The following is a 23,758-nucleotide window of genomic DNA, read 5'->3' as shown; positions in this document are numbered from 1 at the left end:
GCCTGCAGTTACATTCTTCCTTGAACCAGGTGGTCAATTTTGGATGCTCCTGCTATTGAGCAAATGTGTCTTGATTTAAACGGACTCTGTTTTCTCAGTCTGGACTATGCTCTCCCGACCCTGATCCAAGTATATTGTTTTTGTTGTTGAGTTTTTTAAAAAAATAGGAGGGGAATAATACCATGGAGATGGCATTTTAATTTTGTGTTTATTCTCTCCAGGTGATTTGAATTTGCAAGGCTTTGGTTTTTAAGGACCAGCATTTTGTTTTGCAGAACTGTGCCATCTGTGCAGGGAGCCTTTCGCCATCCATTAGCTCGTTGATTTGTTATGTGTCAGTCTGGGAGGAAATCTGTCATGTTGAAATGTTTATTGAATGGTGTTCACTGGGGTGACAGCTGAACAGGGGGTTCTACCAGCTGAAGGCAAAATAAAATTGGCATTGCTTTCCAGTTAGATTGGCATGAAGGTGTATTCTTCCTGTATGTGCTATACTATACAGGGCATAAGATCATAAGGATGAAATTGCCATTATCTCTGCTTGTTAGGTTAGACAGTAAATGCTTAGAAGATTGCTAACGGGCCTTTCACAGCTGTAAATTAGGAGGAGAGTCTCTTCATTCTAAATAAATGCTGTTATATTTTAATATCCTGATACCTATATCCATATTTGCATTGCATTTCAAAGCAGTCAGAATTCAATGAATTCAAAACATTTTATCCTGCATTCAGGTTCAGCATAGGTAAAGGGACCCCTGACCATTAGGTCTAGTCGTGACTGACTCTGGGGTTGCGGCGCTCATCTCGCTTTACTGGCCGAGGGAGCCGGCGTATAGCTTCCGGGTCATGTGGCCAGCATGACTAAGTCACTTCTGGCAAACCAGAGCAGCGCACGGAAATGCCGTTTACCTTCCCGCTAGAGCGGTGCCTATTTATCTACTTGCACTTTGATGTGCTTTGCATACTTGCATACATTTAAAATCAAACATTTTAATGCAATACAATAAAAAAACCAGATTAATAATTCAAAATGCAGACACTTTAATTAGTTTCTAATGAGATAAATGCAGTGCTGCAGTTAGGTCATTTTAGACTTTTGTCTCCTTGGGAAGGGGGCATCTTTTGACGCTAATGTTTATTGACTTATCTTAAGAATGGGGTAAGACAGCTTTGCTGTGTTCAGAACCCTTCCCACGTATTCTGCTGAGTAACTGCTCTGCAGCATGAAATCATGAAAAAAGTTCTTTTGTACTGGGAAATTCACATCAGGTCACCCATCAACTTCAGAATGATAAGGGTATGTGGATAAAGTAGACAGAAGTTTTGCTCCCTCATGATACTAGAGCTTTAGTTAGCTAATACAGCAGTCTGCTTCTGAACAGTGCGCAACAGCAAGGGAGGGCTGTTGCCTACATCTCCTGGTTGTTGGCTTTCCAGAAACCTCTGGTTGGCCACTGTGAAATACAAGATGCTTGACTAGACAGACCTTTTGTGTGATCCAGAAGGGCTCATCTTCCACTTGTATCACATCACAAGTTGCATCTTTTTAGTTCCAAAATTGACATTTCATGCCAACTTAGATGTTGCATACCTCTTGAGCATGATAAGCTTGTTTTTCTTTCCACATCTGGTGCCAATTAACATAGCCCTGCTAGGAGCTGCAGAGTTATTCTGACTTAATCTAATCAAAAACACAACTGGGAACATTTCCTGCTCTTTCTCAAGTTCCATGTATCAGTGAGATTTATGTAAGAGTGTTTCCCATTGAACTCTGCCAATATCACTTGCACGGTGTCAGGGTTTCCCAGGAGTGGGATCCCAGATCCCACCCTGCAGAGTTTGTTCGAACCACTCACCTCATCCTGAAACAATAGCCACATCTTCTTGGAGGCATTCTCTTGATCTAGGGGGTGGGGGAAAGACTTTGTCCCATTGGGCCAGTCCAGAACTGAATTTTGAACTGATAGAAACTTTTACCAGGAAATGGAGAAGCCATCTCAAATTATTTGTGTATAAATTTTCTTCACAGAAATAAACCTGTAAATTAATTTATCTTTAAATAAATAAATGTGTGATCTTCCCATCAGGAAGATATGCCTAAATATACTCAGAGGACCCAATTTTTACACTCCTCAAAAGGAAAGTGTGGGGGGAAAGCACAGTTATGGCTGGATATTTTTACAAAAGGAGGGTACAGAAGATGGTTTTATTTGTGAAACAATGCCGGCTAATTATCTTGCACTGAAGTTGGAAACTTGCTGTTCATTTAATCGGGATTAGAGCAGTGAGCCTTTGGGGCGATCCACGGAATTGGGAATCAGGTGGATAAGTAGATTTCTTTCTGCAAAGCTCTTTGGATATTTCTCTGGAGGTTGAGCTACATCCCCACATTTTATTTTATTTTTTGTTTCAGCTTTTTTCATTTCTCATTAAACTGGGAAGTTGATACGCCTTGTGATACAAAATGATTGGCGTACTCAGCCGGTGCCTCTCCTAGCCTTGCTTCACTTCTCCGTTTGGGAATCTTCTTTCTTTGTTTGTTTGTTTTCCAGCAATGTGGCTGATTATGTAGAACGCTGTGTTCCAAATGTGTTTTGTTCTTCCTTTATAGTTTTGAGTCTCCATTACTGATATCAACACACTGCTGTGGAAGCTGGGCTTGTCAGATAATATGAATGTCTGGGAGGCTTGGACAAAAAAACCAGTACAGGCATTAAAGTAATACAGTCTGTTTAGAAAGCAAATTATGCTGTTTAATTTCTAGATTGCTTGAAATGAGCAACAGACGAATACTTGTATATCCCTGACGGCATGGCAGTTGGCTTGATGCTGGCATGGGGAGCGGCTGCAGTGGGAATTGTTAACGCTGTGGAGCGACATTGCAGCAACTCGGTGATGCATTAACTGGGCCAAAATATCCCGTTCTGCCACTTGTGTGATAGGTTACAGAGCTTTCTCAGATGTAACAACCACATGAGATTAGATAATAACTGAATCTCAGCCATAATCTAAATTGTGAGGCCAGCTAATTGCAGGTGGAGTTTAATTGCAAAGCCCATCCACCCTGAAATCTGATTAATTCTTAACCTCACACATAAATTATTTTAACAGTAAGTTAACCGCAATCAAGCATCTGCAATTATACTTCCTAGAAAAGATATAACAGCTGGTGATTGCAGTTGTAGATTTATGGGACTAGAAGGACTGAGATCATCATGTTGTCCCATCCCCCTCTAAAGAGACGGCTCTTACATTGTCTATTGTTGTTGTTTAGTCGTTTAGTCGTGTCCGACTCTTCGTGACCCCATGGACCAGAGCACGCCAGGCACTTCTGTCCTCCACTGCCTCCCGCAGTTTGATCAAACTCATGCTGGTAGCTTCAAGAACACCATCCAACCATCTCATTCTCTGTCGTCCCCTTCTCCTTGTGCCCTCCATCTTTCCCAACATCAGGGTCTTTTCCAGGGAGTCTTCTCTTCTCATGAGGTGGCCAAAGTATTGGAGCCTCAGCTTCACGATCTGTCCTTCCAGTGAGCGCTATTGGTGTTGATAGTACTTCAAGCAAAGAAATTTTGATAGCACAGTGGTACCTCCGGTTGTGGACGGGATCCGTTCCGGAGCTCCAGTTGGATCCCAAGGTTTCCGCAACCGGGGGTGCCTGTTCTGCGCATGCGCACAGTGTGATAGAGTGCTACTGTGCATGTGCACACAGCGAAACCTGGAAATATACTTCCAGGTTTGCCATGTGCATATCCCAAAGGATATGTAACAAGAGGGGCACGTAAGTAGAGGTACCACTGTACTTCAACATGTTGGTGGCACTTCAAACAAAGCAATACTTCACACTCACGTGTTTTGAGCTCTCTATTGTACTTCTACATTTAATTGTATTGTGAGAAACCTGGACCTTAACTGTGACTGAGGATTCCTTTTCCCAAACACTTTTGCCTACTGTGTAACGTGTCTCCTGGTCAGCTTGTTTTTCTCTCTCTTCAAGATGGAGGCTGAACCGGCTTTGTGACATGTTTCAAAGGCTTGGCATAGTAAAGAAGCCAATTCACAATAGGGACAGGAGGTAGTACTCTCGCTCTGGATCGGTTTTAGATTGTTATATTTCAAAAATAAACTATTGAAAGAAACATAAAAATAAGTCCAATGGCAAAAAAAAAATTGCATCTCCATTAAAAATATGTCCAATCATGTTAAGGGCTCTGGGCACATTACACAATCTAAATTATACACGTCTCCTACTTCTTTCTGCCTCCTTTCTCCCTCTTCCAATATTAGAACTATTGTTGAGATAAATCTTATACAGCTATTTAAAAAAGATTGCTAAGCATATGCTTCCCAAATTTTCATGTCCCTCCATAGCCAGCCCCTTAAGGTCAATTCTTACTTCATTTCACAACCAGCCCTAACCCAGAATATGCCTGGAACATATACTCCCACAAGCCTGTTCCCCCATGATGTGCCATAAAATAATAGGATTGTTGAGTTGGAAGGGACCATGAGAGTTATCTAGTCCAACTCCCTGCAACGCAGGAATCTTTTGCCCAACATGCGGCTTGAACCCACGGTGCTAAGATAAAGGGTCTCATTCTCTACCAAATGTGCTATCCCAGCCATCACCCTGATAAAAATGTTGAGTACTGACACAAAATGGTTGCTATGGGCAACAACAAAAAGGAGATGGTACCCTGTACCAGTACCATTACAAAAAAAAAGAAAGAAAGCACTGCTTCCTGATATTATGACTTGACACATACTGTTTCCTTTGGCTAGCATATCATCTCCACCAACAGCTATTATATATCTTAGAATTGTTTCCTTATTAACGGCACCAGTTTTGTTGTTAATGTACAGATTACTAAAACCCAGGGACTTCCAATAAAGCTCACTGTTTAAAGAAACAGGCTTCCTATATAGGCAAATGATTGGCCATTAGGAGAGCAGGATGCTGGACTATATGATGCTTTGGCCTATTTCAGCAGGCTCTTCTTAAGTTTGCTTTCCTACCTCCCCAGATGCCCTTGAGCTGAACCTTCAGCCTGAAGGTGGAGGCGGCCCAAGAACCTTAGATCCAAATGCAATGTGGGATACGTCTTGATTTTTACTGCTTCGTGTCGTGGCCAATCCCCGGTTTAATAGATGGTCTGCTAAAAAAAAAAAAGGGAGACAATTAATACTGGCATTGTGATCATACTGATTTATAAAGAGCGGTGCATATAATTTAACAAGGAGAAATCATATGTATCGTCATAAGCATCTACTCTGGTTAAACCACACCAAAGAAAATCTCAAATGAAGTTGTTGCAGCACATGTCAGGTGATATGACAAAAACGTGCTGTGAGTAAGGACTGGGCACAGCAACTGGCAATGGGCAATAATTTAGAACTCAGTATCTTTGTGTTTTGAATTGAACATGTTTGGCTATTCATTTATGTCACTAGTGGGAAATCAGTTTAAACAGAAAAAGAGAAACATTTAGATATACTATTGGATAGCTTGCTGAAGATGTATCAAATGCTAAGTATCCTGTCAAACACTGGCCATCAATAGAAGTATTAAACTATGAAGCTTAAATAAATTCAATTTTCCTTCTAAAATATGTTTATTGTGTATGAAACTGTAAGACAGAAGGTGCTATTCAACCAGGATCCCTACCAACCAAAAGAAAGAATATGTCAGTAGAATGGAGGGAGGCAACTTTTGACTATTCCTTTCTTCCTGTAGCAATCCATGTACCCATCCCATCTTTTCCAGTCCCCCAAATCTCAAAAGCAGAACAAGATGGGGCTTAAAAATGGAGGGGAAATTTCCAAAAGATGCTTCCCTCCTCATTCTGTAGACAGGTGCCTTCATTCAGCAGAGGGATACCAACCAGACACAACTTGGAAAGAAAAACTGCAAAGTGAATAATACTCTTGTTTATCAATGGAAGAAAAATGTTGTTGTGCATTTTTAAACAATTTGTTGTTGTTTAGTCATTTAGTCGTGTCCGACTCTTCGTGACCCAATGGACCAGAACACGCCAGGCACTCCTGTCTTCCACTGCCTCCCGCAGTTTTGTCAAACTCATGCTGGTAGCTTCAAGAACACTGTCCAACCATCTCGTCCTCTGTCGTCCCCTTCTCCTTGTGCCCTCAATCTTTCCCAACATCAGGGTCTTTTCCAGGGAGTCTTCTCTTCTCATGAGGTGGCCAAAGTATTGGAGCCTCAGCTTCACGATCTGTCCTTCCAGTGAGCGCTCAGGGCTGATTTCCTTCAGAATGGAGAGGTTTGATACATTGTCTATACTCTACCTATTGAAAGCTTAACTTCTATTGGGGGCGTCCAAACTACAGCCTTTAAGGAGCCCAGCTGTAGCACATAGTCCAGGAACCATTTTGTTTACCTTACACAGGAATACTTCACTTTTATCCTGGACCTGTCTGCACTCAATCCACATGTCTCTTCATTCATACTTTTTAATGCATGATTGACTGAGGGAACATCTCTTATTTGAGGTGATTCTGTTTTAGACAATATGCTGTTGTTGTTGTGTTTTTTAAAAAACCTATTGGTAAGAAAAGGTTAAGTTTGAGGTCTTGTGGCATTATTAAATGTTTTTCCTGAATGCTGGGGGCTCTGGCTCATTAGTTATCGATTAAGTCCTCCTGTCCAGATGAGGTAATGAAGATCTCTAGTACTGCTAACTCCCAGTTCAGAAATAATGAGTCTTGCCTGGAAAAAATCATGCCATTGAATTAAGAATCAGATGGTTTAGACATCAAATGAATAAGTGAGCTTTTGTTTTCTGGTTCATAACCCTTGAGGCAGCTAGAAGACTCTTCATTTTGTAACTATGGGGGGCTAGAGGGTTTTTAAAATATCAATGAAAATAGGCTATATTGTTTCCCTTGTTTGTTTCAGCTACCGGGTGTGTAGAAAAGTGAAGCCTTCGCTGTATTTTACTCAGACTTGTATTGATATTGCATTCACAGCTGATGGGCCAACAGATACGATTCCTCGAGCCTGTCAGTTAAATTCAGATGTGCCGCAAGTTACCCAGTTGCTGAATATGAACAAGCTACGCCCAGCAGAACAAAAATGTGGAGGTCGGCTCTTAACTTCACCGGAATTAGGTAGGTTGTAAAATTAATTTGTGCTTATTGGATAATAAGCATGTCCCCTGTTTAGATACATTATGTTACATGCAGGTCCTGCTGCTAGAATCAAGTGTTAGCAATCTTACATAGAACGCAACAGCTACCACTGGGCTTATGCCATTATCTCAATGTGTCACTCTTTCTTCTCCTCTGAGTGTTCAATTACACGTGAGAAAATGTGTGTGTGTGTGTGCGCGCGCATGCATGCATGCATGCATGCACTAAACCTGTTTTTCACCTTGGAAACTTCAAAGCCTATGATAGGTTTTGTCCCTCTCCTCCAAACTGGACCTCGGATTACATGCACTTGCTCCGAGCAAAGCAACTTAGTAGGAGCCTTTGAGAACTGATTCCGTCTCTGTCTGCATAACCTCACCCCACGAACTGCATAGCCTGGCCTTAGATTCCATTTCTCAGTTAGGTTATGGTATGATGAATTGTTGTGAAATGGGGTTTTTATAGATGGATTGATGGTACCAGTTCTAAGCACCTGCTAATACTGGGCCAGGAAGAAGAAAAAACCTCATAAAAGAAGATGGACTTTGGCTGATCTATTAGAGTAAAAGGGCATTGCATAAATACATCTTTCTATAAGCCCTTCTTATAGCTTTGCTCAGATACGGCAGTGTGAGATGCTCTTGGAGTGTATTAATAAGGTAGTGTGCTTATCCATGGTTCATAAACTTTGAAAAGAGGGCCCTGCATGGCTGGCCCACCCATGGGGCAAAATGAAGCCCTTGCCCCAGGGTTGGCAGGCTTGAAACCATTGGGAGGGATGGCCCACCTCCTCCTCCACTCCCTAATGCCAATAATAATAATAATAATAATAATAATAATAATAATAATAATAATAATAATAATAATAATAATAATAATAATTTATTTTTACCCTCCTATCTGTTTGGGTTTCCCCTGCCAGTCTGGGTGGCTTCCAACAGGATATTAAAAACACAGTAAAAGATGAAACAATAAAACTTCCCTAAACAGGGCAGCCTTCAGATGTCTTCTTAAAGTCAGATAATTGTTTATTTCCTTGACATTTGGGGGGGAGGGAGTTCCACAGGGTGGGTGCCACTACTGAGAAGACCTTCTGCCTGGTTCCCTGTAACTTCTCTTCTCGCAGTGAGGGAACCGCCAGAAGGCCCTCAGAGCTGGACCTCAGTGTCCGGGCTGAACACTGGGGATGGAGACGCTCCTTCAGGTATACTGGTACACTCCTCCCCCCTTGCCAAACCTCCTTGGTCACTACGCCTCACTGTCTGCTGACTCCTCCCCCTTTGCCACCTCCTCCACCCCTCTCACTGCTACTGTCTTCGGCTCCCTGGGTAGCCTCCTTTTTCTCCCCCTTTTCTAAGGTGCAGGGGGGTGGAGAGCAGCAGAGGAGTCATGGGGGGGCAGGGGAGGAGGTGTCAGTGGCAGCAGGGGGTGGGGAAGGGCACTTTCTGTTTTGCCTTAGTGGCAAAATGTGCTAGGCCAGCCTTGGGGCTCAGTACAGTGGTACCTTGGGTTACAGTCGCTTCAGGTTACGGACTCTGCTAACCCAGAAATAGTACCTCGGGTTAAGAACTTTGCTTCAGGATGAGAACAGAAATCGTGCTCTGGCGGTGCAGCGGCAGCGGGAGGCCCCATTAGCTAAAGTGGTGCTTCAGGTTAAGACAGTTTCAGGTTAAGAATGGACCTCCGGAACAAATTAAGTTCTTAAACCGAAGTAACATTGTATAGCAAATTGCTGATGGGCTGTTTTGGAAAAGCAGGAAACAAGCATAGTACGAAGTTATTGGAGTCACCTGTTCTTTAAAATTGTCCTTTGAATGTGCCCTTTAAGAGGAAATGGTCACTTATGTAGTCTCTAAGTCACGTACCAAATTTTGCTCACAGATTCCATTTAAGGGGGAGGGGAATACTTACAAAGCGGTTGTCTCCTTTCAAGACCAAAAGAAGAAACCCTGCCATTAAATTCTGTAATGAGAAAAGATCTTTATTAATACGAACTACAACAAAATAAGAAAGGTGAATAATTTAATTTAAAATACTGTGGCACTACTCCAGTGCCTAATATAATGAAAACAAAAAAGGTAATAGAGTTCATTTAATTTTGGATAACCACTTAGGGGTATAATTATTATTTTTTTTATTTCATACTCTGTATGACAGCCTGTTCTACTTTAATTTTACAAGACATTTAATTATATGTTTGAATAAAAATTCAAGACTACACCCAAGAATCCCAATGTCTTTTATCTTAAAGTTCAAGGACACTATGATGCATAACATAAAATGTAGGGGGGCAAGGGGAGTTGAGTTCATTGGGGTAGATTCTTAAGAACTTCTAATGACTCTATTAATTTTTTATGCATGAGATAAAAGCTACCTTGCTGGTTATTCAACTTAAACATGTCCTTTATTAAGTGAATGTGCATTACTATGAACCCATGCAAGCCAGGGAGCATAGGATAATTTCTATTTCATAAGCTTGTATACAATAATGCAGTAAGCATCAGCAACCTTAGTTACCTTGGTAGTGGGTAACTTATATATACACAACATATATACAAAGGGATGCGGGTGGCTCTGTGGGTAAAACCTCAGCGCCTAGGACTTGCCGATCGCATGGTCGGCGGTTCGAATCCCCGCGGCGGGGTGAGCTCCCGTCGTTCGGTCCCAGCTCCTGCCCACCTAGCAGTTCGAAAGCACCCTTAAGTGCAAGTAGATAAATAGGTACCGCTGTATAGCGGGAAGGTAAACGGTGTTTCCGTGTGCTGCTCTGGTGCCGGTTCGCCAGAGCAGCTTCGTCACGCTGGCCACGGGACCCGGAAGTGTCTCCGGACAGCACTGGCCCCCGGCCTCTTAAGTGAGATGGGCGCACAACCCTAGAGTCGGACACGACTGGCCCGTACGGGCAGGGGTACCTTTACCTTTACCTTTTAGGACTTGTGGGGTACTGAGTCAGTGCTTTCTGAATTCATGAAACACCATCCAGTCAGGCCTTGCACTTTTCTGGGGGGGTTTTCCCCCTGGTCCTAGTCTTCTCCATCGGTCATTTATTTTGAATGGGAGCAAAAGCAAGAGTTGGTGTCTGATAATGATTCTGCTGATTACAAATAGAAGGTAATGGGATAACAGACTTGAAAAACCAATTGTTTTGGATTGGCTTTCATCAATCTAAGTAATTTCAGTGCCATACAGATGCAGAGAATGTACATTCTGCTTGCCAAGAACTTTACATCTTAGGAAAATAAGATGGATTACGTCAATATAATCTGGAAGTATATATAATTGAGAGTTATTTGGGAAGGGAAAGAGTATATAACAGTTGTTTACTCTTTCATATAATGCCTGCAGTATTAGAGATAGATATGTTGTTCTTTACATATATGCAAGATTTTAAATCACTCTGTTGTGTCTATGTATGGTTTCTCATTTGGTTGTGGACATAGGCAGGAATCAAGGTGTTACAGTCCCAAGTTGTTTGCCAAGCAACAGTTCAATATGCCAGCAATAAACAAAGTCTTAGAAGTAATGGTGCCACGCTTCCCTGGAACAGAACATCAGAGCCAGACTCAAGGCTCTCTTCCTTGATACTGAGGACCTCTTCAGTATGCAAATAGACAATGCCCTAAAGAAGCTTAAGGACCATGGACAGCGATTTTGGATGCTGCTTCACACATACATGTACTCATCTTCTTGGCTAGCAGCTGAGCATGTGAATTGGCACCAGTGGATTACATTTTACATGATACAAAGGTTTGATGTGTAGTGGTAGGTCTGTTACGGTCTGTTCGCATGTGGAAGTCTTCACATAATTCTCCGTTAATCAAGTAATCAGCATGAATGTATGAACAAGGGAAGCTTTCCTGGTGCCATCATTACATATATTTAGGCACCTGGCAAAAACATTCCACCAGCAGTAGAGTGGCTGGTTGAGACAGATGGGGAAGGGGAACAGAAGGAAGACCTAAGGGAGGGCTGAGGCCAGGGAACAGAGGCAGGAGGGGGCAGACACCACCCCATCCCAGGATACAGCTGCTTCTGATGGAAAAGCTGGGCTCCCAACTCTCCTCTCCTGGGATGCAGCATTGGAATCTGAGGAGGACATCAGCCAAGCATTGTGGGCAGTGCTGCATTTCTATGAAAAATTGTGCCAGTATGCATCATGCCCCCCATCCTACCACCACCATCATCACACCGCCATTTGCCTGCCCACCTGCTCACTTGCTCCCCTTGCACCTTTGCCTACCACTTCCCGCAGCAGCAGTCACAGCCTCCTGGAGGTGCTTGTGCACAACGCTTTTATGATCGCCAGAAAAGTGATCTGGCTCATGCCAGAAAGGTGCCTATTGATCATAAAAAGGTCACGCCAAAGCAAAGTCAGTCAAAGGAGAAAACAGATTTGCTTACTTATTGTTATTTAAGCATCCAAGTTTAGTCATACATTTGCCTACTTTCACTGTGTAAATAACTAATAATAGGGACATAAGTCTCGTTTCTGCCCTTCTTACATCCACAAAAACAAAGGGAAAATGTGTGGAAATTGTGTTGCTCCTACACACACACACACACACACACAAAACACAACTTCTTTACAAAAAGGTTTTCTACTCTTTCCCTCCCCTCTAACATTTGCTAGACCGAAGTTTGTAATTCATTGTGTACAACTAATTTCCCTGAATTACAAATATAATGATATACTGTTGAAGAGCAATTCTGTGTTTTGAATGCTTTCAACAAAATTAATAAAACCAGCATGTATCCAGTTAATCATTGCGTGTGTAATTTGACTAAAAATTTTACGCTCTTAATTCCTTCAATTCCCAGCCCAGATTAAGTACTGACTGTTAGTCAATGTAGGACTGTAGGAAGTAATTCTGCACCCCCCTCCCCATTAATGGGACCGTGGTTTAATTGAACACAAAATCAAGTCTGGTTGCTTAAATTGAGCAGTTCAACTTGCTAATGACAAGATGTAGTGGTCCACTAAGCACAAATCAAAACTGGTAATTTACTTAAAAATTAGCACTCTCTTTGCCTGAGTGCTTTTATTTTCACAGAAGCAATGCTCTGAGGCTCACCCCCCCCTTGCTTTTAACTCTACATAGCTGCACAATACTGTCCACTTCTAATTGTGAATCATTCTTTGATAGCATACCTTTTTGCCATCCTGCATATCTTTGTGCTGCATATTATATCCATGTTTGCTCATCCGCACATCATATCATTATGCTTGTTTTCCATGGATTTAAAAACTGGGATTTCAGGGACCATTCAGATGTTCAAGATGATGCACAGGAGTCAGTCCAGAATCACCATGGCTGACACGTGTCTTGCACAATAAAACCCAGTAATACTAATAAGGGCACTTGCCAGTTAGGCTCCTGTTTGTCATAGACAAGGAACAGAGAATGTTTGACTCCAGTTGTTGTTGGACTACAGCTCACATCATTGTTGGCCATGCTGACTGGGACTGATGGGAGTTAAAATCCAGCATCTGAAGGGTCAATGGTTCTCTATCCCTGCTCTAGACAAAGCCTTCTGCTGTTGTGACACCCAACATTTCTAGACCTCATTATAGTTTAAACTCTACCTCTGAAATAAAGGGTGGCATGCACAAGCAAGAAAAACTTAACTGAGACGTTCAAAGCATTATCTTCAGGGCTTTTGGAAGACCAAGGTTGGTTAGCAGATCCAGAAAAGATATCATGCTCTCTGTCAATGGCTAGATGGTTAGACCTATCTGATGTTTTTCTTGCATCAGTTCTTGCCACTGGGAGTGGGCTTACTATCTCTGACCCTACAGTGTTTTGGGGCTACATGGTACTTAGTGCTACATGTGCAAAGGCATGTCCAAAGTGTATTCATTTGCGTCCTGTAATATGCCAAAAGATAATGTGCTATTAAAAGAGGGTCCATTTTTTGTGTCGTTGGTTCTTACTGTTTCATCGGACCAAAGGAATCCTGGTCTATTGATTTTTTTTAGCATTTGCACATTCTCACCACATCCTTTCTGATGAACAGCAAACCAATGCCTTAAAAACTGAAATGGAAAGCTTACTTAAGTTGGTTTAAAACGTTGCTAGCTAGTAATAGGTATGCTTCCTTCGTGGAGAGCATTTCTAGGAATACATGCATTGCTCTAGCTTCGATGAGCTGCTAAGCTATAAAAATATCCCACTTTTGTGATTTCTGTGATTGTCAGGCCTTCATAATTTTATATAGGAATAACTCCTAATAGTTTAATATTAATCAAAGTATCCATAGCTTGATAATTATAGTTCCAATTTTGATTTTGAAATTTGTTTAAAATTGTAAATCGGCTATAGATGTTATCAGCCATAGCCAATTTTACCAGTCAGATCTGCCTGCATTTAACTGTGCAAGCAATGAAAGGTGCTTGTCTGCATGGAATTCCATTAGTTAGTTGCCTGCATGCAGTTCCTTCTCGCCTATAGCTACTAGGTGCGTGCTTAAGTACAAGATGGCACAAATACTCAAGTTTACAGATACACAACCTCCCAAAGTGTTGGCATGTAGTAAAGAGAAGCCATGAGTGCAACCATAGCTCAAAAAGATTACAGTTTTGGGAAAGAAATACAAAACAAAAACATATTTAGCTAATCTAATTTTTATTCAGCCTTTCCCCAAACTCAAATTATCATAATCCGTAAATATAATGACAGTATAATTGCAGATCCAAAAATACCTATACTTATTTCCTGAAACATTACGGTAAAAGAAGATATTATAATTCAATAGTTAAATTAATGAGAATGGTGAATCTAAAGATTAAAAAATGACTATGTTTAAAAAGGCAATTAGGCTGTGAACCCCCAGGTTTCACCATCTAAACTATAGCCCTTGGTAAAGTGGTAAAGTAATTAGTGGGTATATTCCTGACCTATGCCAAGTTCTTTTTTTCTTTTCTTTTTTGTTAACCACAGAAAATAAAATGCCTGGAGCTTCAGAGTTTAATCCAATCTTTAGTTTTAACCTTGCACTATGAATAGGAGATGAGTTCTGCTCCTGTCATTCCCTCTCTTTTCAAAGACCCCAAATCAGGCCTTTCTGGAAGTGAGCACTTTGATAAGTTTAAGCTTCGATTTATTTATTTTTAAAAATCTTTTAAACTTTCTTTTTTATGTTGTTCCGGTCCTAATCAAAAGCCCAAATTACTTTTTACTTTGCTTTTAACTATACCTTGTTGCTCAATATAGCAGATGACTTATACGTGTTGATGTAGCCAATTAATTGCAGTCAGTTAATGTGATCATGAATGGAAACTATACATGTTAATCTGTTTTTATAATTGATAGGGGGGCAGAGAGCATCACAAAGCAGTCAGAAAATTAAAGAAGCCGATGCTTAGCTGAAACAGGTCACCTCTCCTGAGGTTGCTATTCCATCACTCCTTAGAATGTTTGAATCTTCAGTCTTTCTTGTATGGGCAAGAGCCATCAAACAGTGGGAGATTATTCACTTTCATGAGATGAAGAAAAGTTGTGAAACAAATTTGGTGGGTAATATTAGCCAGTCCTGTTTCCATCACCAGGGAGTAAATTGGAATCTCAGGAAGGAAAAGCCTAATGATGGGTTGCCAATGTCCCTTGGGCCTAGCAAAATGCCTCTTATTGTCTCTCTCTCTTTTAGTATGGCATCTTCCTCACTACTAAAGCATGGGAGGAGGGGCTGAGGGCAAGTACAGCTCAGTTCCACTAGTAATGTGTGGGAAAACCTAATGGCCAGCTTGGCGTTCATGTTAGAAAATAGGAGAAGAAAAGAAACTTGTGGCATGTTAGGTAAGGACTATGGGAAACTGGAATCAAATCAAGTGTCAACCCTGAACTGAAAAGGTTAAATAAGTCTGTTCTGTTGTTTAAAACTGGAGGAGACTCTTGAGAGTCCCATGGACTGCAATAAGATCAAACCTATCCATTCTTAATGAAATCAGCCCTGCATTCTCACTGGAAGGACAGATCCTGAAGCTGAGGCTCCAATACTTTGGCCACCTCATGAGAAGAGAAGACTCCCTGGAAAAGACCCTGATGTTGGGAAAGATTGAGGGCACAAGGAGAAGGGGACGACAGAGGACGAGATGGTTGGACAGTGTTCTTGAAGCTACCAGCATGAGTTTGACAAAACTGCGGGAGGCAGTGGAAGACAGGAGTGCCTGGCGTGTTCTGGTCCATGGGGTCACGAAGAGTCGGACACGACTAAATGACTAAACAACAACAAATTGTTTAAAAATGCACAACAACATTTTTCTTTCATTGATAAACAAGAGTATTATTCACTTTGCAGTTTTTCTTTCCAAGTTGTGTCTGGTTGGTATCCCTCTGCTGAATGAAGGCACCTGTCTACAGAATGAGGAGGGAAGCATCTTTTGGAAATTTCCCCTCCATTTTTAAGCCCCATCTTGTTCTGCTTTTGAGATTTGGGGGACTGGAAAAGATGGGATGGGTACATGGATTGCTACAGGAAGAAAGGAATAGTCAAAAATTGCCTCCCTCCATTCTACTGACATATTCTTTCTTTTGGTTGGTAGGGATCCTGGTTGAATAGCACCTTCTGTCTTACAGTTTCATACACAATAAACATATTTTAGAAGGAAAATTGAATTTATTTAAGCTTCATAGTTTAATACTTCTATTGATGGCCAGTGTTTGACAGGATACTTAGCATTTGATACATCTTCAGCAAGCTATCCAATAGTATATCTAAATGTTTCTCTTTTTCTGTTTAAACTGATTTCCCACTAGTGACATAAATGAATAGCCAAACATGTTCAATTCAAAACACAAAGATACTGAGTTCTAAATTATTGCCCATTGCCAGTTGCTGTGCCCAGTCCTTACTCACAGCACATTTTTGTCATATCACCTGACATGTGCTGCAACAACTTCATTTGAGATTTTCTTTGGTGTGGTTTAACCAGAGTAGATGCTTATGACGATACATATGATTTCTCCTTGTTAAATTATATGCACCGCTCTTTATAAATCAGTATGATCACAATGCCAGTATTAATTGTCTCCCTTATTTTTTTAGCAGACCATCTATTAAACCGGGGATTGGCCACGACACGAAGCAGTAAAAATCAAGACGTATCCCACATTGCATTTGGATCTAAGGTTCTTGGGCCGCCTCCACCTTCAGGCCGAAGGTTCAGCTCAAGGGCATCTGGGGAGGTAGGAAAGCAAACTTAAGAAGAGCCTGCTGAAACAGGCCAAAGCATCATATAGTCCAGCATCCTGCTCTCCTAATGGCCAATCATTTGCCTATATAGGAAGCCTGTTTCTTTAAACAGTGAGCTTCATTGGAAGTCCCTGAGTTTTAGTAATCTGTACATTAACAACAAAACTGGTGCCGTTAATAAGGAAACAATTCTAAGATATATAATAGCTGTTGGTGGAGATGATATGCTAGCCAAAGGAAACAGTATGTGTCAAGTCATAATATCAGGAAGCAGTGCTTTCTTTCTTTTTTTTTGTAATGGTACTGGTACAGGGTACCATCTCCTTTTTGTTGTTGCCCATAGCAACCATTTTGTGTCAGTACTCAACATTTTTATCAGGGTGATGGCTGGGATAGCACATTTGGTAGAGAATGAGACCCTTAATCTTAGCACCGTGGGTTAAAGCCCCATGTTGGGCAAAAGATTCCTGCGTTGCAGGGGGTTGGACTAGATAACTCTCATGGTCCCTTCCAACTCAACAATCCTATTATTTTATGGCACATCATGGGGGAACAGGCTTGTGGGAGTATATGTTCCAGGCATATTCTGGGTTAGGGCTGGTTGTGAAATGAAGTAAGAATTGACCTTAAGGGGCTGGCTATGGAGGGACATGAAAATTTGGGAAGCATATGCTTAGCAATCTTTTTTAAATAGCTGTATAAGATTTATCTCAACAATAGTTCTAATATTGGAAGAGGGAGAAAGGAGGCAGGAAGAAGTAGGAGACGTGTATAATTTAGATTGTGTAATGTGTCCAGAGCCCTTAACATGATTGGACATATTTTTAATGGAGATGCAATTTTTTTTTGGCCATTGGACTTATTTTTATGTTTCTTTCAATAATTTATTTTTGAAATATAACAATCTAAAACAGATCCAGAGCGAGAGTACTACCTCCTGTCCCTATTGTGAATTGGCTTCTTTACTATGCCAAGCCTTTGAAACATGTCACAAAGCCGGTTCAGCCTCCATCTTGAAGAGAGAGAAAAACAAGCTGACCAGGAGACACGTTACACAGTAGGCAAAAGTGTTTGGGAAAAGGAATCCTCAGCCACAGTTAAGGTCCAGGTTTCTCACAATACAATTAAATGTAGAAGTACAATAGAGAGCTCAAAACACGTGAGTGTGAAGTATTGCTTTGTTTGAAGTGCCACCAACATGTTGAAGTACAGTGGTACCTCTACTTACGTGCCCCTCTTGTTACATATCCTTTGGGATACACACACGGCAAACCTGGAAGTATATTTCCAGGTTTCGCTGTGTGCACATGCACAGTAGCGCTCTATCACACCGTGCGCATGCGCAGAACAGGCACCCCCGGTTGCGGAAACCTTGGGATCCAACCGGAGCTCCGGAACAGATCCCGTCCACAACCGGAGGTACCACTGTACTATCAAAATTTCTTTGCTTGAAGTACTATCAACACCAATAGCAGTAATAGTATTGCTGAGGATTTTGTGGGTGTTGTGTGCTTAGCAAAAGTATGTGTCCATGCACGAGCACAGACACAAAGTGACTTTGATATATTTTACTATTTTAAAATATTTTCTGGTGCTTTTAAGTTTGAGCTGGTTTAATTGTTGATACTTTGCCTTCTCTTAAGAACTTTTTCCCCCCTGAAAGGTAACAAAATCTGGCAGCATCAGAACTAACAGATCATGTCAAATACCAGTTTTGGAAAAGGGAAGAGAACCAATTCAAGACATCAGCTCTGAACGATCTCCCTCGCCACTTGATATGGCTTTAGATCAAGGAAACAAAGAAAATGTTGACAACACAAGTCCAATGTCACTGGACAAGGGTAAGGCACTAATGTGATAACTGTAAAGGGTGACATGCGGCTGCAAGAAGGTTTTTTGTATATGTGATGTTTAAAATGTTTGTTGATTCGTTGTGATAGCTTCAATAATTAACAATCATATTGATAGCTCTAATTGTTGTAAACAGTGCTTGTTCCTTCCCAGCTCATCATGCTTTTCTCCTTGACCTAATGTGCTTCTAGGATAATTGTGCTAACTTAGTTCCATAATCATTTTCTAATAACACTTTTATCTGCTTTGCTCATGTTGTTTTATGCTACATTAGAATATGAGACATATTCTAGATGTGAACATTATCAATTGTGCATTCCCATCTATGTAAGACTATTGGTCACATCTTCCCGTGATAAGCCTATGAAGTATTCAGTTGGTAAAATCCGTAGTAGTGGTTCCACAAAACTGCAACTTGTAATTTGCAAAGCTCGGCTTTCAAGACATTTTTTTGAAGTGACAATGTGAACCAGTCCTTAGATTTCTGCATCTAAGATCAATCAAGAAAGTGGAAGTGCTGTAATATTACTATTATTACCATGCCATCCTTGTACATGATACAGTACAGAATTACATAAGCAATATGGGATTGGTCCCTGTTCCCAGTGAACTTACAATTTAAAATAGACTGTGGAGGAACAGCAGAAGAAGAGACATGGGTAGTGGGAGAGAAATGTGGGAAATGCATATAGATATAGATAGATTTCAGCTGGGAATAAGCAAAGGGCCCCATAGAATTTGGGTGAAGTTGTTTAAGGAAGCATGAGACCCTTGGTTGGTGAAGGATGAGAAGAGTTGGAAGAGTATGGAGAAGAAAACGAAAGCAAGGATGACTATACATCCCAGATAGCTTTAAAAGTTAAGACATGGAGTGTGCTTGATACGGAAGGGAAAGGGATGCCAGTGAAGGGATCTGAAGAGGACCATCACATGGTCTGGCAGAAGGAACAGATTCATTCTTTTGGCAGCTGAGTTTTGTGTAGAGATGAGAGTACTGAGGTATGAGACAGGAAGGCCAGAGTAGAGGAGGTTTCAGTAGTCCAGGTGGGAGACCGTTGCAACAGGAAGCAGACCGTTTGCTGGGGGACAGAGAAGAACAAACCCATTGTTTAAAACATTGTACAACCCATCTTGACAACTGAATGAATGTGAGAAGTGATGAGGGAATAGAATCAAAGGTGATGGGCAGGCTGAGAATGGTAACGTTCTCAATGGTAACATTCTCAGTGGATATGAAAAGACTGAGCAAAGGAAAATCATGATTGAGCATGTTGAATCTGAGATAGCAATGAGACATCCGAGTGGAAATATTAGGCAGGGAAACTGAACACTGGAGGAGATGTGCTGTTGGGAGATGTTTTCTTGCAAGTATCCAGAGAAGGGAGAGATGCTTAGAAGCCTGAAGATGAAGTCCAATGAGGAAAGGTTGAAGGAGTTGGACATGTTTAGATGGAGAATAGACAAATGAAGATGATATGACAACCATCTTCAAATGGCTATCACATAGTGATGGAGCAAACTTGTTTTCTGTTGTTTCAGATGGTAGGACCTGAACCAGTGGGTTCAAATTACAAGAAAAAGGATTTAGACAAAACTTTAGGAGGAACTTCCTGATGGCATGGCCTGTTCAGCAGTGGAAGAGATTGCCTTAGAAGGTGGGGAATGCTCCTTCATTAGAGGTTTTCAAGCAAAGGCTTATATCAAACATGCTCTACTAATGGATTTTCCTGCATCGACAGGGGGGTTGGACTTTCAGCTCTATAGTTCTACTGTTCTGTTCTGTTACGCTGAGAGATCACCAGTGAGCTTCATGACTTGAACCCAGATCTCATAGCACTCTTATTCATTACACCAAACTAGCTCTTAAAGATCCCTTGAGAACTATATGCTTCTGCTCTGGATAGGTATCCAACGTTTTCTTCATACATGCATGTGCATCACATTATGCTCTGCCTTGGATGGTTTGCACATGCATATACAACTCTTAATTTATGAAAAGCACATTAATCAGCATAAAAAATAGGCAGCTGATTGGGTGAACTGATCCCTCAGTTGATGAGAAAGATGAAATGAGCAAAGTGAAAAGGAAGTCTGTGATGATGTAATTACAGATGCAAATCATCACCGGATAAGCATGCAGTTATGAACGAACCCTGTTTTTTAGGCTCAGGCTTTTATGTATATTCCTTCCAAATTTGCTTAAGGTTGCAACCCAAAACATGTGTGTGTGTGTGTGTGTGTCTGTCTGTCTGTCTCTCTCTCTCTCTCTGTGTGTGTGTGTGTGTGTGTGTGAGAGAGAGAGAGAGAGAGAGAGAGAGAGAGAGAGAGAGAGAGAGAGTTTGTGTGTTTATCTCTACATACTATGCAGCCACACCCTCCTGCCCTAGTAGCAGAGAGTGGTTGTGGAAGAATATGTTCAAAAAGTGATGGCCGAAAAGGCCCTGAGATAGTCAGTGCTCTAGCACAATTTTTATGTTCTTTAGCATCTCTGCTGTCCCAGAATAAAAGAATAAATCTCTTTGTTTCAAAGGATTCTAAAGCAATTCACATAAATGTCTGCACTGCAGGGATTATGGAAATCAAACACCCTGCAACAGAATTTGCTTCAGAGCATTGATAAAGATTTGCAGGATTAAACGAAGACTACCAGAGCAGTGCATATAAATAAAGAACTCCCATGCTTTCATGATTAAAGAGAAAGAACTAAAAATAAATTATTCTTGTAAGCCCTTATTAAATTTAAGCACCAAAAGAACCCAATCATCAAGAATAGTGGAACTTTTTACTTGTCCTAGTTAGTTACTAATGTCTGCCTTTCATACTATTACATTCGATATCTCTATGGAGCAGGTTTCATTTTTAAAAATAAAAAGCAAAAGTGGTTAGCTTGCCATGCAGTTTGTCTTCTGGGCAGTGAGACAGCTACTTAATGAACAATTGGTCTCCTGTACATACCAATCAAACCTGTGCCACCACATTGTTAGCTCCTAGTCACTCTGGTCAGCTTTATAATGACCTAAATCAACTAAGGTGTGCAAAGGTGTACAATAGGAAACACTCCAGATTCATCACATGGTAGGCAGGAAGAGGCAAAATGGAGACACAAAGAAATTAGGACATTGCTGGCAGCACAGAATTTTCCCCTCAGCTTTTCCTGACCCACTTCACCTCTGCTCCAAGCAAAGCATCATCTTCTGTTATTCACTTAAATTTATAACCTGGCTCTTGTCAAAGTCTCAGAACAACTAACAGAAATATTTGATAATTCAAATTAGAGTCTGTTGAAAAATCTTAATTGCTGAAAGCCTAATGTTAACTTTTTCAACCTCTACCAGGTTAACGTTTTCAGTGCCTCTGAAATAGGTATGCACAAATTCATGATAGTTCTCTAGCCAACGTTTGTAGAATTCATCGTGGTGGTCTCATCTCAAGATTATGTAAGCCTCAGTAGTAGGGACTGGTTCCAATCTGATTAGAAAGTCTGCAGCCTTTTGAGTTGATAGAATTGTTGAAAGGAGCTTCTGGTTATCAGTGCAACTGGAGTCCAAGACTCAGAAAATTATGAAGCAGGCACCATACTGCCAAAAACCTTGTGATCTGTGATCCATCCCATCCTTAGCCCCACAGCTTTCCTAATGTGATTCCTTCCTCTCCAACACCTCCTTGCCCTCACAAAGCAGAAAGACAAGTCACGTGCATGCCCAAATCTCCAAACTACAGCCTAAAAGTTCACACACACACACACAGAGTTGCAGGACTTTTAGAAACATGGAAGAACCTTGATTTATCTAATCTCTTACTGCTTCTCCCACTTACCGCTCTTGGTATTGCCTTCCGTCGCTTACAAAGGTGTGGGGAACTTCTGGGCCTCCAGACATTGTTGGATTGAAGTTCCAGTTGGCCCCAGCAAGCATGTCTAAGGGCCAAGGATTATGGGGGTTGTAATTCAGCAAAGGTTACCCACAATTGATGTAAAGTGTATAAGTCCCATTCTGTTAGTAACATGGTCAGCCCCGAAAGGAAAACCCCTAAGGAACTAGCTTTTTGTTCCTTGATATTCTTCCCTTGATACTGCAGTCAATATGTCTATAGTGAATAATATATGGACAACAGAAAATGCCTGAATTAATTTGCAGTCTCATGTTAGAATCCTAAGAATCCTGTGTGTGTTGTTGTTTCAGAGATAAATAACAGGACAGCATATTGGGCAATAAAAAAACATTCCTAAGGAACACACTGAAGTTTGGAGAAATCAGGGGGATGTAAAAGTCATGTATTGAAGAATATATATTTGTCTCAGTCCTGGTTTTCATCTTGGTTTGACCCATAATCCAGAGATTATCCATATTGCTTTGTATTAGATCCTTTCAAATTTAGAATTGAAATTCTTTAGATAGGTAGCAGAGAATACATAAACGTATCTTCCAAAGCAGGTGTGCAATTCCATTACAAAAAGGGAATTGTTTTGGGGCAAAGGAAGAAATAAAATGAATGAATATTGTGTATCATTCGTCAGTCTTATTTATGCCATGTTGAAACCTTCATTAAAATGTTAGGCTGCAATTAGAAGCTCCAGCATAAATCTGACTCTGCAGAGAAACTAATTAGACATTTAGGTGATCATTCTTGTATTTATCTTGTTTGCTGCAATACTGTGATTACACTGTAATTTACATATTTTTCCTAAGAAGATACACGAAATTATTCATTACAATTGATATGGAAACATTTTATTTATTTTTTTCCAGTGGAAGAATTCCAGTAAATTCATGGCTGAGAGATAATAGGATTTAGTTTGTTCTAGAACACTCATCTTGTTCACTTGTAAACAAGTATATACTGACTACAGGTCACATTAGTTGCTGAGCTGTGTAACAGGTGTGAGATCGCATTCTACAATCCTACATGCTATCTTCTTTTTTCACTTCGTAAAACCCCTGGGTTAAGTGTATCTTCCTGCTCAAAATATTTGCCTTAAAAGGGAGAGAAAAGACTACCATCACCCATTTTCCAAACCATTTGCTTCTTTAACTACTGAATGAAAGAGAATCTGCATTGCCAAGTGTACATAGGGCATGGTGCAAAACCACAGCTTCCTCTTAGTTTTGCAAAGAGGGTGCCGTTGAAATGAATATAAATGTCAGAAATCAGATGTGTTTCTCAGATGGTGTGTCCTCACCATCTGGCTAATGTTGGCTTGGGGCAGTGCCAGGGATGCCAACTTGAATAACATATTGGGGGGGAGCAGGTAAGCCCCACTCTACATAATTGTTCACATGTTACGGCGCGCACATGCCATTTGAATGCCCGTGTTCATCAACTTGGGAAGGATAGCCCCTTCAAGTATTTTATTTGGGGGGCAAATGGACCCCAGCCCCTAGGAGTTGGCTCCTATTAGCAGTGCTGAACATCATGATGTCACAAACTGAGATAACTATTCCCTTGCAGGGAGAGACCTCTGTATTAGAATGCGATTTTCAGTGGAAATCTCTGTTTTACCTGTGCTGTGTCACTCAGGCTCAGTGACAGTGTTATCTCTTTTCTCCCTTACTGTTAGCAGCAGGCCATGGTG

General features: G+C 41.0%; 1 protein-coding gene across 6 annotated transcripts in view; it reads left to right on the top strand.

Annotated features, from left to right (window-relative positions):
• CFAP20DC (CFAP20 domain containing) overlaps window positions 1–23,758 on the top strand; it is a 153,202-nt gene that overhangs the window by 61,928 nt on the left and 67,516 nt on the right. For 3 of the 6 annotated variants that reach the window (XM_081184098.1, XM_081184096.1, XM_081184099.1), the window contains 3 exons: window positions 6,985–7,125; window positions 16,189–16,328; window positions 17,999–18,176. In XM_081184098.1, the coding sequence (XP_081040224.1) occupies window positions 6,985–7,125; window positions 16,189–16,328; window positions 17,999–18,176 (459 nt within the window). Of the gene's footprint in view, window positions 1–6,913; window positions 7,126–16,188; window positions 16,329–17,998; window positions 18,177–19,725; window positions 19,864–23,758 lie in introns of those variants that run through there. The other 3 variants (XM_081184100.1, XM_081184097.1, XM_081184101.1) reach the window with 3 other exon arrangements.

The sequence above is a fragment of the Podarcis bocagei genome, assembly GCF_964188305.1.
Source record: "Podarcis bocagei genome assembly, chromosome: 2".
In the NCBI taxonomy this organism is placed as follows: Eukaryota; Metazoa; Chordata; class Lepidosauria; order Squamata; family Lacertidae; genus Podarcis; species Podarcis bocagei.
The sequence above is the reverse complement of the archived record's forward strand: the minus strand, read 5'-3'. Positions and strand labels throughout refer to the sequence as shown.